The 13,963-nt window shown below is 36.9% G+C and overlaps 1 protein-coding gene across 5 annotated transcripts in view; it reads left to right on the top strand.

Annotated features, from left to right (window-relative positions):
* The window catches only part of pex5la (peroxisomal biogenesis factor 5-like a), a 53,742-nt gene that overhangs the window by 18,729 nt on the left and 21,050 nt on the right, over positions 1-13,963 (top strand). For 4 of the 5 annotated variants that reach the window (XM_077717240.1, XM_077717241.1, XM_077717236.1 and 1 more), the window contains 2 exons: positions 6,639-6,743; positions 12,723-12,834. In XM_077717240.1, coding sequence (XP_077573366.1) covers positions 6,639-6,743; positions 12,723-12,834 — 217 coding nt within the window. The remainder of the gene's footprint in view (positions 1-6,638; positions 6,744-12,722; positions 12,835-13,963) is intronic. The other variant, XM_077717239.1, reaches the window with a different exon arrangement.

The raw sequence follows: 13,963 nt of genomic DNA, 5'->3' as shown, positions 1-13,963 counted from the left end.
GTAATTGTCCCACAATTTTGTTAAGACCTTTTCCACAAGTAGTTCACTAGTTTGCACCTTATGTTGAAAATATGTTGATTGTTACATTATAATGTTGCAAGGTTTCCATTCAAATACTAAATCAGATTTGTCATTTAGTTTCACATACACAATTAGAATTTCAGGCCATTTTTCCTTTTCCTGATATCTGTTTGTAAGTATTTGGCCCGCTGTCCCACTGTGCAACAGCTTGAACACCACATGAGACCCTTTGTCAACCATCTATCCAAATTGCAAACTGTTCTGGTGCGTGGCGCTGAAATAGAGCAAGTAATAGAAGTTTTTTCCCCACATCTTAATCTAATATGGAGTAGTTAGAGCTCGTGTGGAGGATGAAAATGTGCTTGATTGTACTTTGTGGGCTGAATGAAAAGATAAGCAGCATAATCATCACATTATATATGTTTATATAAATATACATAGATAGGTGCATGTATTTACCAAACCTATTATTATTTAAAGGTTGGAAACCAGGTGTTTGTTGGAATACAAGAAGAAAGCCTGAAAGACAAACACGCTGGTCACCTGCAGATAAAGTAGAGTGCCGAGGTCCAAGCAATTTATGGTTGGAATGATTCACTTGCATGTAACCCAGGAGGGAGGTTGGAAAAAAAGAAAAAGAGAATTAAAACATAGCGAGAAAGCCGATTAGCTTTTATTTATGGATTTATTAATGTGACATCCTCATTAAGCTCACTGCTGTGACTGTCATTTAATTTATTTTTAATTACCAGGTCATCAGATACAGTGGTAGGGATTTATTATTTGATGAGTTACTCGTACATGCTTCATGAGTAGAAAGTTGTTAGTTTTTAAAGCCAGTAGGCAATGTTTTTCAAATAAAATATTCATTGTTATTTTTAATTCAAATCCAAAGCAGTTTTACATCAATTATTCTAAAAAAAAAAACGATGTACGGGAGAGAGCAATTACCAATTAATTCTATGTGAATTATCTAGTTCAATTTGCTAACAATAACTACCACGCTTATATAAAATAGAATGGCCATTTAACATTGTAGGTCATATTTTTTTTATTAACATGACCCCGGGGTCAATAAATACTCAATGCACAAGAGAGACAGCTGAACTTTTCTGCCACCTCGGAAATCTCTAATGAGTTCAATGGTCTGAGTTGCATTTTTTTTCTTCCAAATTAAATAAGATTGAGAAGGAACTGATTAGAGAAGAGCAGTGAACTCATGCTTGCTAGTTTGGGCACAGATGGAATGATCACAATGAAACAATACAACATTTTTACATGGTAATCAGCTCATTTGGGCTTTAAGTACAAAAGAATCTTGCGTCAACACACAATCAGGTGGAATCTTGAATCATTTGACCGATTTCTCTTGCCACCCAATTACTGCTATTCTGAAATGGTAAATGCACAAACGCCATAGTTTAGTGAGCAATTACAATACGACGGATAATTGTTCTTTGCCAAGAAGTAACTCCTAAAAAAGGGTCATCCCTTTGTGACAATGATGTATGAGTAAAGATGCAAATGCAGCGACACGTCATTGTATTACTTTACACCAGATCAGGGTGCAAATTTTCACTTCCACATTTACGCGTGCCACTAATATTCTCTATTCATTAGGGGCCGCAATCCCCATCAAGTTCATGAGAGGCAATAAACAGTGGCAGGGAATGTCACGAGGAGGAAGAGAAAAAAAAACATCTCATTAGTGCTTTTAGTGGAGATGAAATGGCAGCAATAAAATTAACACAACATTCATAAATATCACAGCAGCTTATCTTGAAGCCCTACTGGAAGTCAATTGGAATATTTTATAGAAATCACATAGTGAGGAACCTCTTTTTAAAACTGTAACAGTAATTGATAGGTTCATCAATAATTACCCTTGTTTGTAATTATCAACTATTGACATTTAATGAAATAGATTGGATCACGGATCAGAAAAACCTTAAGGGAGGAGATTTTAATGATTTAACAAAGGAAATAAATTACTACACATATATGTATAATAGTAATACAGAATAAACCCGACAGTAATTGAAGCCGCCAAGTCAATGCAATTAAGATAAAATGTAGCTGTTTTACTTTTATTATCTGGAACAGTTCAGAATGAATATTGATCAAACAACATGGCAAAAATAGAAATGAAAAAAAAATGCTAAATAACTATCTAAGATACTGTTTGTTGCAAATATTCATTTTCATGGATCACCACAGCTAAAAATTAATTTGAATTCTGACTGATTCAAAAAAGGCGCAGAAATGTTAGAAATTGGGAAAAACAAATGTAAGAGTGCTAGTGGTTTTAAAAGTCTCAAACATGAGACAAATTCCGCAAAATTTTAAAAAAGTGCCCGGTTAGAAACCATTCAATGAAACAAATTAGACACAGTATTTAGTTTGCAAATGTCATTTGTTCTGCTTTGACCACCCACTCGAATTGAACTCTAAGGCGATGCTGCTGTATTCAAATAATTAGAATGGGTGGAAAGAATTTCACAGCATGAACGTGTGCTGGGGATTTAAAAATATCACTGAGGATGTTCATGAAACATTGCCAAAGCATGTTTACAAACAAACCACATCCGAAGCTGGTATAATGCAGTGTATGGCAGCTCTCTCGACCCTCACCTCCTGCCTTTGCTCTTGATTTGAGAGAGTGAGGTCACAAACAGTGGCAGCAAAGCTTCTGCACAGATGGGACATTGATCACACAGAACGTACGGTATATAAATACTTTACGCACATACACAGCCAGCAGAAAACTGCAGCTGCGCCTGACTGGCTCGCCGAGGTTGCATTAATAAATCACGATGAGGAGCCCAAAAGATATAACCTTTACACACGTCAAAGTCAATGAGATTTCACTCACAGAATTTTTAACGGACCGTAACTAAGGTATAGGAATGTAGTATATTGGACTTTGACTTGAAATACAACACTTAAAAGATATATTAATGTCTCAGATGATTTTTCTGTATTGACCAAATCGTAAATAGGTGTTTTGTAAAAGGTCGATGTTGCTAAATATATATATATCTCGATATTGCATTACATGTTTCTCGCATCGATTCAAATTCCATCTGACTCGAACTTTAGATGTGTGTTTTTGATTGGAATAATAGCTGTCTGCACTCTATTCCCGTCCACTAGTTGACAGCAGTGAGCCCCCGTGCCTCAACCCAATTTTTACGAAATATACTGCATTTAGTCAATGAGTTGATAGTGAGTTGGCCCGTGGTGATTTGTATACCTTAACCTGCCTTTTTTTTTTAAATAACTGTTCTTTATTGACTGTGATTGGCTGGCCTGGCATGGTTCGACTTCTAAAGAAGGAAATGCCAAATTATTATTACAGCTCAAGCAGTCCAAGACATTATTGTTGATATTTTGGGCAGTAGCAAAGTTGTTGCCATCTGTTATTTCTTTTAAATAGGCTAAAGGAAGAAGTGAAAGTAATACACCAGGGACAAGATTTCAGCCTTACGTGATAAAGGGCAAACTAATCCCTTCTCACTGGATAAGCCTGCATCCTTTGTGGGGGCACCTCAGGTTATTGTAAAGATCACAAAAACGCCATAACAGTCTGACGGCTTGCCTACTAAGTCATGTACTATATTCTGTTAATGTATAGCAGCCGGCTTTTATTTAACCTGCTACTATCTAACTGAATACATCTTAAATCAGTTTACATGAAGTACTTCTTTGTTCCTTTCTTCCGATGTGTAAGGTTTTTAAGTGGCCCATCTTAGCTTGGATTTTTCTAAAAGTTGAATTCATATTAATATGCAGCTGACTTGAATATCTATTATTTAAATTTGAACTCCCGGGGCCCGGCAGATGAGTGGTTAGCGCATCGACCTCACAGTTCTGGGGTGCTAGGTTAGAATCCAGGTCGGTCCTCCTGTGTCGAATTTGAATGTCCTTCCCGGGCTTGTGTGGGTTTTCTCCAGGTTCTACAGTTTCTTTCCACATTCCAAAAACATGGATGGAAGGTGTTGATAGGGAGCAAAGTGTCTCTTGGTGGGTTACATTGCAGAAAATGGTGGCTGCTGGTTGTAGGAAGTGACAGAGGGAAAAAGGAAAAAAATTGACAAAGAAAAACTAGTCATGCGTCTTAAGTATTTTACGAAACCAAACATAATGCACATGTATAGATTTAAATACTACATTGTGTATTGAGTTATTCTTGATGCCATTCATTTATGAACCAGGAAGTGGCCAGCTCGATTCGAGATGAGCATGCCTAGTTTTCTGCCACATACTGCTCCCCATATTACTGGGTGTGCAGAATGGACCAAGTGGACAGGTACTTGCATAATAAGGCACGGTGTGATATCCCTCTGTGACCAATTTCCAAAAATAAGATCATTTGCAGAACGAATTCACTTGCAAATAAGAAACTCGACTGAAAACTCACATTTTCCTGGGGCACACTCCAATTTTGGAAAGTTACTTTCGTGCATCTTAAGTTGAAATGGCCAGAGAAGCAATCAGTGGTCCGTATTGACATTTGAACAGTGTTTAAGAGTTCATTTCAAGACTGTAAGCAGAACATATTTTGTGGCAATGGGTTATTGTTGCGCTGGGTAAATGCCAGAGAAGAAATGACTAGACATCAGGCCACACAAAAAATAGAGGTCACAATTAAATACGTCAGACAAAAAATGTTAAGACATTACTATTAAATAAATGGATCTGTCGCAAATGTAGAAGAAAAGAATTCATATATTTGGTGAGTCAACATTTTGTTGATTTTTTTTTTCTTCTTTTTCTAAATGATCCACATTTAGGAGCCATTAGGGCAAAAAAAAAACACTTCAAATGGAGGCTTTGTCCCTGCCTGGTGAACAAATTTAATGGCCTGTGTTTCCTCAGAACATCTGTGAGTCTGAGTGCTACAGTGCCAATAAGCATCTCTTGGCTGTGGGCAAACTCAAAGTCAAGGAACACCTGAGGTACAGCGATCAAAAAGTGGAGATGAAGTAGCAGGAAATAAACTGCCTGTTACGTTTGAAATCCCTACTGTTATTCAAGGTGGCCTTGGCGACACGTCATTGGCAAAAAGATTGCTTAGGCTGGAACACAATTTCGTTGTACTTGTTACAATGACAAATAAAGCTATTCCATTCCATTCTTTATTAAAGGCACTAAAGCGGGGGCCTCCAAATTTAAACAGTGTGTTTCCAACTTCAGTGTTACCTTGAGATACACATTTTAATTTGTTATGGGACAAAACTGGTAAGTCAAAGCAGTTACTTTAAATTGTCTTTCTCCATTGACATGAATGGAAATGCCATTAATCCATAATTAGTCCCTCCTAAATTATAAATCCAACAGTTTGTACAATGGTCTACACAGCAAAAAAAAAACATGTATGTATCACATTTCAATTATGAAGCAGGAGTTTTACCCTAAGAATTATGGTTTGTTAGTGTCTTCTTTTCTTCTTCCTCTTGGCTTGTCCCATTAAGGGTCATCACAGCATGTCATTCTTTTCCACGTCAGTCTATTTTTGCATCCTTCTCCCTAACACCAATTGCGGATGAATCTTTTCACATGTAGCTCCATTCGTAATACTTTACCAATATATTCACGATCTCACTCTGGATGGGCTCAAACCATTGAAGTCTGCTCTCTATCTCTCTCTCTCTCTCTCTCTCTCTCTCTCTCTCTCTCTCTTTCACTGTTGCTCTGGTGAATTCATTTCTGATCTTATCCGACCTACTCACCCCACTTAATATTGTAAATTCCTCCAGCTTGATGTTCTCTTTCCTTTTATTGTCATTGTCTCTAATCTGTATATCAGGGCTGACCTCACCACTGTTGTATAAACTTTGCCTTTTGTTCTAGCAGAAATTCTTGTGTCACATAAACCCCGTGGCACCTACCTTCCTTTAGCCTTTTCACCTTGCTTGGATCCGTTTCTTTACCTGCTGACCATTCTCATCGTTACTCTGGCCTAATGACCCCAAATATGTAAAGTCATCCACCTTCACTTTCTTTCTTCCGTCTTCACAACTTTTATCTATGCACAACTATTATGTTCTCTATAGACCAAAAAGTGACTGTACTGAAAAAGATGTATTGTTTAGCCAAGAATTATTACTAGGAAATTAATATTTTTATATGCATTCTAATGTAGTAGTACAAGAAAGTTCGTAATGAATATTAGCTGTTTGCCTCTTTTGCTGCACCACTTTCCTCTGATCTGGTGCAGCCCTGGCTTTAAGCAGGTGTGTAAACATGGAGGTACTATATCATCACGTTAAGTGGTGGTCGACATTCCGCGCACAATCACAACAAAGGCACACTGAAGCCAACCAATGCCATTTATCAATGTAAAATCTCAATGTGTCAATCCACCATCATAGTGACGATAAGTATCGTTGTGGATAATCATGCTTATCAAAGTCTTAAGCCAACACATTGTGTAGTGACTTTTCATCGTCATAGTCTTGTGGATGTTTTGTAACCGTGGAGAGACTCACATTACTGTAGTTTTTCCATCATCATAAGATAAAGTCTTGTATGTAAGGCACCCTGGATAAGAGGCAAAGTATTGAGTTGTCACTGAACTGTCCTGACACAAGTCATTGTTGATTTCACTGTTGTAGGGCAAAGACTCTAGGGCTGCAGATAAGACTGTTGCCATGGTCCTGAAGGAGATACCGAGTAAGGCGTCATCAGAAGGGAAGCCCCTCCTCACGGTGACTAACAAGGTGGGCAGAACCCTTTCAGAACATGTGCTGCCTCCAAGCTGGCCTCCTATGCTGGTTGTGCAGATGCAATAACAAAACTTTGTTGTTATTTTGTGACAGTTGTATATACAGAAGTTTCTGTATTGGCATTGAGTGGAACCAAAATACCATTGTGCATCATTATTTCTAATAGTAATGATACAATTACTTCAGATATTTATTGTTGACTAACGATCTGCTGTTGCACACTTAATAACAACTTTGGCCTTTGGGTTAAGTCTAGGATTCACTTTCATGTACTCGAGGTTAAACGACTTTCAATTTGTTGCAATGGATGCTAAGGGAATTGTAATTTAGTCAATTGATTATAACACCAATTGAATTAAAAGAAAATAATAAGTAAGCACAAAGTTTGGTTAAAACTGTAAAAGGTAGGAACACATTTGAATATCAACTGCATGACTTTTTCAGCAAAGGAAAAATGCTGGTGTTTTTTTAAATTTAATTTAAGAACTCTTGAATCAGAAAAGTAGAAACCCAACACAATTATTATTACTCTTTTCATTACAATGCAAAACCTGATGTTGTAGCCCTGCACATCAATATTTATCCTATTAGTGTGTTTCCAGAAGGGATTACCAAAAGGTTCAATGCACATTTCATCTCACTAATCAAATCTGATAAACCTTCTCATTAAGTTTTAACACCTCATAAGCAGTACATCAAAAAGTATTTTCTAACAACACACACATACAGTACACCTGTACTGATTAAACTATGTATTGTGCTTTTTTTGCTGCCTGACTGCGTTTGGTTAAAACAAATGCATGTGCTTTTTTTTATGTCATCTAGCATTCCCATCTGATTCTATAGCCTGCAACATGTTTTTATTCAACTGATCCAATGTCTTGTTTGACAAGCTGTCACGCAACCATTTATACCTGAGGCTTTGTATTCTCCTTTATTGTTAATAGTTTGGACAGCAGATTTGAAAATGCACAACACTCTATTTATCATATTTTAGAATAAGTATAATATCAGTACTAGTAAGAGGAGGAAAGAATATGAGCAATGTCTTTTTCAACTATATGTTCCTCAAATATGTGAACATTTATATTATTCATGGTAAAATATTTTAGGTCTACCGAATGTCTTGATCAATTATTTGGGGGAGATTTTTGTTTTTTAGTTTAGCATTCAGATGTTAGTCAATACCAAGACAGCTATCCGTGACAGGAACGAGGAAAACACAATCATTTATGTTGCCAAATTATTTTATGTCATTTATTTATTTAGTGTTTCAAACACATTCTTTTTTAACCATAAGTTACATATGCAGTATTCCTGAGTATTTTAAGACTGAGTGTATGAAAGTCTCCTTCCAGTGTCGTACACTCTGATGGAAGTGGCTGTTTTAAGACAGTATTTTGTTTCAGAGAGCAGTTGCTTAATAATTTATGCTTGAACCATGGGAAGAAAGGAAAAACAATTTGGTTGTTTGTATTTGTTATTAGCTTAGAGCTTTTAAAAAAAAAAAAGACACTTCCTGAAATCTTTATTAGAAATCTATTCAGCACTAAATTCAGATTTAATTAATTCCAATTTGACCTACTTGTCAATAACGCTCTATGCTGTGTAAAGCTTGTTGTTGTTTTTAAGTTGACACAAAAAAAAATCTTTTTTTTTCATCCAGCGTCCAAAATATTATATATAATATGCATCTCTCTTTCTTTAGCATACATATTTAAGGTGTACTGCGTCTTAACTTGGTGTCACTTGGCAAGTGACAGAGGCTAAGTGACAGGCTCAGGATCCTCAAGCCACACATCAGGTCAAGTCAAGTTTATTTGTAGAGCGTATTACTCCGCAGATCTCACTTGATTGTACTGACTCAGGGGTCGGTGTCCCGAACATAACCTCCCAGAAAGCCTTCACTTGGATGAAAGAAACACACACTTGGGAAGAAAGGGTTATACAAACACTCTCAATCCCATGAGTAAAAATACTGCATGACAACATCTGTCTTTACGGCTCATAAAAAAAAAAAACTGCCTCTTTGCCAGGAAAATAGTGACGAGCAAAATAAATTCAATCTCTAATGGAAAGAAATCCTCAATTTGACAAGTTTAGAAGAATTGTTGGGTTGTTTGGTCTCCTTCCATATATCAATAATATATGAAGTAGATTGACAGACATCTAAAAAGGGCATCGCAACAGGTGGTCTGAGATAGGTTACCAATGTTTTTTTAGATTTTGATTAGATTAGAACTTTATTTTATCCCGTATTTGGGATTTGTTTTTGGTTGTAGTAGCAATACAGACACAAGACAAACAAGACATTGTGGACCTAGGTAAAAAAAACAAAAACAATCCAAACAATTATTTCTAATGTCGATTGCAATGACTACAAGTAAGTAAAATATATGGACTTACGTATATGTAGTTGTGATAGAACACTTGGGAGTGACTACAATTCCCTTTGGTTGAAATTACTTTATCCAAGCCAAGCAAAGACCAAATTATTCAATACAAATTGAAGGTGAAAGAACTGAATGAAACTTTCTGTGAAAGGACTCCAGGTTCGAACCACTAACTTTATTCTTTACTAAAAAAAAAGTTCCTTTATGTAACCTATTCCAATCTCACCTTGAAGTATCTGACAAGTTTGTAAAATTCCCTTGATAGCAATCTTTGAAGGATCTCTTGAGTGAAGCCCAAGTGACGCAATTAGTAGAAGTTTTCCATTACATAAGTTACTAGATGAAAGGCTTTTTTTTCCCCTTAAAGCACAAATTGTTGAGGTGCTTTGCATGGAGGCACAAAGAAAAATGCCTCAATGTTGCAAGCTCACCTCCCTGTAGAGCTAGCACAGGGCTTTTAATTAGTTTGTCTGCTACCTGACAGCCACTATTGCACAAAACAATTTCCCAGATTTAATATGAACAAACAATTTCCCATATTCTCCAGATGTTTTGGTGCAGGCAAGACCTGTTCTCATATTCCGCATTGAGATGCTGTTCCTAATCAAATTGTGAATCAAGTATGGATAGTTTTAGATCATGTAACCTGAGTTCGCTTCTGACATTTGACAGCGAGATCTACAGGATCAACCAGGCTTACAATTCAAAGACAATTTGTTTTTATCAGTCTTTGTACCGGACTTTTACCTTATTCAATCGATATTAGCCATATTATGAATATATCTTAGCTATTATAAGTGTTAGAATTTGAATAATAGTAATAATCTGTTTTTTTGCAATGACTATCTTATACAATATGGCAAGGTTATTTCATAAACTAGAACAAAACATTCAAAGTCCACTTTAAACATTTAAAATGGTGAATATTTTGTACATTTAGGTGACACACCTGTGGAAACGGATGTACTATAATGTTCTAGTGAGAACCAAGCACACTGAAATTGGCTCTGTCAGGTTGGCACTCGTTATATAGTTCATCTGGCATCAAGGTTTAACCGACTGAGTTATACTCTAAGTTATATCATCAGTCAACTGTCAACATCTTCATATTGTCTAAAAACATTTTTAAAAATTGATAAGATAGAAATGGCTGCATGCAGGTCTTTTGATTGACTTGGCTGACCTTCACTCAGTCATAACACTGTAAACATCACTCTGCAGGGATTGACAGCAGGCAGACAGGCGTACGCACATATTTTTACATTCCTGGAGTCCAAAATCAGAAGGAAACACGTCCTGTGTCTTCAATCAATCAGGTCTACTTTCACCCAAAATAAAGGGTGATGTGAAAAATGGTTCCAGTTTTAATGATTGGAAACAACTCTTACATGTCACCAAGAAAACTATTTTGCAACCATAACAAAAATTGATATGCCTCGAAAGTTGTCTCTGGTTATCATTTACAGTTCTAATGTAAATGTGTGAGTATATGAAGAGCGTTTGGATCCTTGATACAATTTTCCCTGCACCCTAACACTGCAGCTTTCTTTTTTTTTAATCAGAGGTAGACACTTTGAAAAATGACACCTCGAACATATTTGTTGGATGATTATTTCTCTGAACAATCCCGAAAGTCTTCATATTATTTTGCCTTCCTGAGGTGGCGCCGGGAGCAATACATGGGATTTCTAATCTCAATGAAAAAAACATGCCTCCAGGTATTTTCAGATAGCAATGACAAGCCTGGTGTAGCTCAAGGTAACCATAACATCAAATCATCTCTTTTTACGTGGGTTTCTGGATCCTATCCCAGATGATTTTAAGTGAGTGGTAGAGTACAGACAATAAACTGGTTGCCAGTTATTCAAAGGGCTGAGATATAAGTCTTACAAAGCAGAATTTGGGTACTCCAATGGACTCAGACTCTTCTAGTGTCATATGTCATCTATCAATTTGGCCTATTATACCCAAATTAAAAGTGTTGTAAAAGTAGTCCAGATTTAAGGGCTAGCAGGAACTATTACAGATGCCAAGAAGAATTATTTTTGCTAGCACAAGAAAATTGGCATTTATCATTTATGCTGTGCCTATTTTATCATTTAATTGTATTATAGCAAAAAATAATAATAATACAAAGAAATCTAATTTTTGCCCATCTTTAACAAAATTCTTTCTGAATATCTCAAGCTCAACTGACTAAATTGGAATTCATGATTTACGGTAAATCTGCAAATAATTGATGCATGATTAATAAGACCAACAAAAGAATGCATATACATCTGTAGGGTATACCAAATTGAATTTGGATTCATCCTAAAATAATGTAGGACTAGTTAGTATTCTCATCAAGAAGGAAAAGACTAACAAAGCAAGCAAGACATGGATACCTCTCTTAAGACAGCCTTAAAAAGTCAAAGACGCATTTCCAGGGCTAGACTATCATGACGGGGAACAGATAGAGACAGGATCGCTCGCACCCAATCATCCATTCTCAGTGCTCGCTAGGACAGAAGGCTGTCATTTGAGGGATATGTCTGTAATGTGCAACTTGGTGTATGTGTCTGTGTGTCTTTGCCTACCACATTTTTCTACCCACTAATTGTTACATAGCTTGTTTGTGAAACACAAGATAACATTAATAAAATTAATTACTGCCAGACTTAGTGCCTCTGTAAAAGGTCAGTGTATTCAATTATTAATCTGCAGTTGCATATCAATCAAACACATCCAAACAAACTTTCAATTAGTCAAGAAGCATAGTACGTACGTAAGCCCTTAGTCACTTATACAGTACCATCGAGTTTATGCTCAAAAAACAGCTTAGTGAAATTACCTCCACTGGCTCATTCTTTTGCAGCACCAAAAAATTAATGTGGAACACAATAATAGCCCATTCTCTTAAATTTACATTTTCACTTTGTTGGCCAAGTAACTAAACACAGGCTCTCAAAACCAAATGTGCACCAACCCAAGCAGACGTCAAGATTCCCTCTGTTATGCATCATTTAAAATGGCTTGGATTTTAATACACATTAAAATTCCACATTGAAATACAGCCCTGAGGGCAACAGCAAATGTCAAGTTTTCTTGCTGCCAAACACGCAAGCTGACACCGACGTTTACCTTTCCTCTAGGACACAATAGGCTCTTGGCTCCAAAATTAGGATTCACTGATTCAGCCTTGAAGGTCCTTACTTTAAGAAGGCAGTATTGAATCGGGAAACATTCTACGGCTGCACTATTAGATTGCTGTATTGCACGGAGGGGGGAAAAATGCATTTAATGGTATGGGAAGAGAGATAAGCAATGTTCTGTTATTGTTCATTAAGCTTACAGTAGTGACTGGTTAATTCATGATATTTGTTGTTGTTGTTCACTAATTGTGAAATGATTAGTTTTAAAGTAGATGGCAAAAAGAAAGAAAAAATATGTACATTATTATTGCTGTTATGTTAGTGCTGCTTTTACTTATTGTTGTTCTAGTTGAATAGGCATTGTTTACTGGTTCTTGTCCAACAACGACTTCTCATACTTTCAGTTTTTATAACTTGAAACTTATTTTGTGGTTTTGTGCTTTCAGCTGGTGGGTGAGCAACAAGAGAGTCGCCCACTTCTGAGCCCATCCATTGACGATTTTCTTTGCGAGACAAAGTGTGATGGGCTTTCCCGACCAGTGACCTCTAACACTGCAGGTACAAACGATTGACACTCAGATGTGGTTCTGCAAACACTTGGCTTATTTCTCTCAAACACCTAACATACTTTCTTTTGTCACTAATACCAATCGTTCTCACAAAGTGTACAGTTGATTTATTGTCAGTCTTTTTTGATCAACAAAAAAGAACTGCCAAGGTTTCATGCATCCTAGGATTCATCCTATTATGCAAAACCAGAATCCTCCCACAGTTTAAATACATTCTGGTGAACTGGATTTTGGTGTGATCCTTTGTCAGCCTGTCACACAATGTGATGGACTCAAGAAGCAGTGAATAATGTTGAGCAGGAGTAAGCAAGCCAAGAAAATCAATGCAGAATTTTAATTACAAGTTCAAATATATGCAAATCCACCAGTGGATCTCTGTACCGATTTTTTTTTTTTACTGCCAGAGTAGTTTCAAGTGTAGTATGCAAGATCAAAAATAAAGCAAAATAAAAAAAAGCACTGTTAGATAGAGGAATTAATATTGGTAATGGAACTGCCCACCGGTGGAGGGGTGGTTAGCGCCGCGCCCTGTTTTCTCCATGTACTTTGGTTTCTTCCCACGTTAATGGAGGGCTGGTTGAACATTCTCAATTGGCCCTAGGTAAGGTCGTCCTTCCCCAATTCAGGGTACCCCCCGGCCTGTTGTCCATAGTTAGCTGGGATAGGCTCCAGCGCACCCCACAACCATTGTGAGTATAAGCGATTGGGAAAATGAATGAATGAATATTGGTAATGGAGCTCCATTCTGATAATGAACAAGCTTAACTGTAACAGGACTCCTCAAGACATTGGTTTTTCGTCACCACTGGTGTCTCTATGCAGGCTAAAATGTGTAAATGCCAGAGAAGATTCTCATCACCCGCTTGCCAATACTGATCTTCAACGTGCGATAGTGGTTTAACAACTCATTCCATCATTCCATCATTTAAACCAACAGTATGTGATCTCCAGTGGGGCAATCCACTCAGGTCTCATCCACCCGAGAACCATGACAAAAATGCTGATTTAAAAATTAGACTTCACAGTCTGAGTCATTGTCATTTTGGCAGTCTCATGAAATGGCATTCTCCAGGGTGTCGAAACATTAGGAAACTCATGCTTTGAAATGAACCTCTTTG

The sequence above is a fragment of the Stigmatopora nigra genome, chromosome 5 (genome assembly GCF_051989575.1).
Source record: "Stigmatopora nigra isolate UIUO_SnigA chromosome 5, RoL_Snig_1.1, whole genome shotgun sequence".
In the NCBI taxonomy this organism is placed as follows: domain Eukaryota; kingdom Metazoa; phylum Chordata; class Actinopteri; order Syngnathiformes; family Syngnathidae; genus Stigmatopora; species Stigmatopora nigra.
This window is presented reverse-complemented; position numbering and strand designations above follow the sequence as displayed.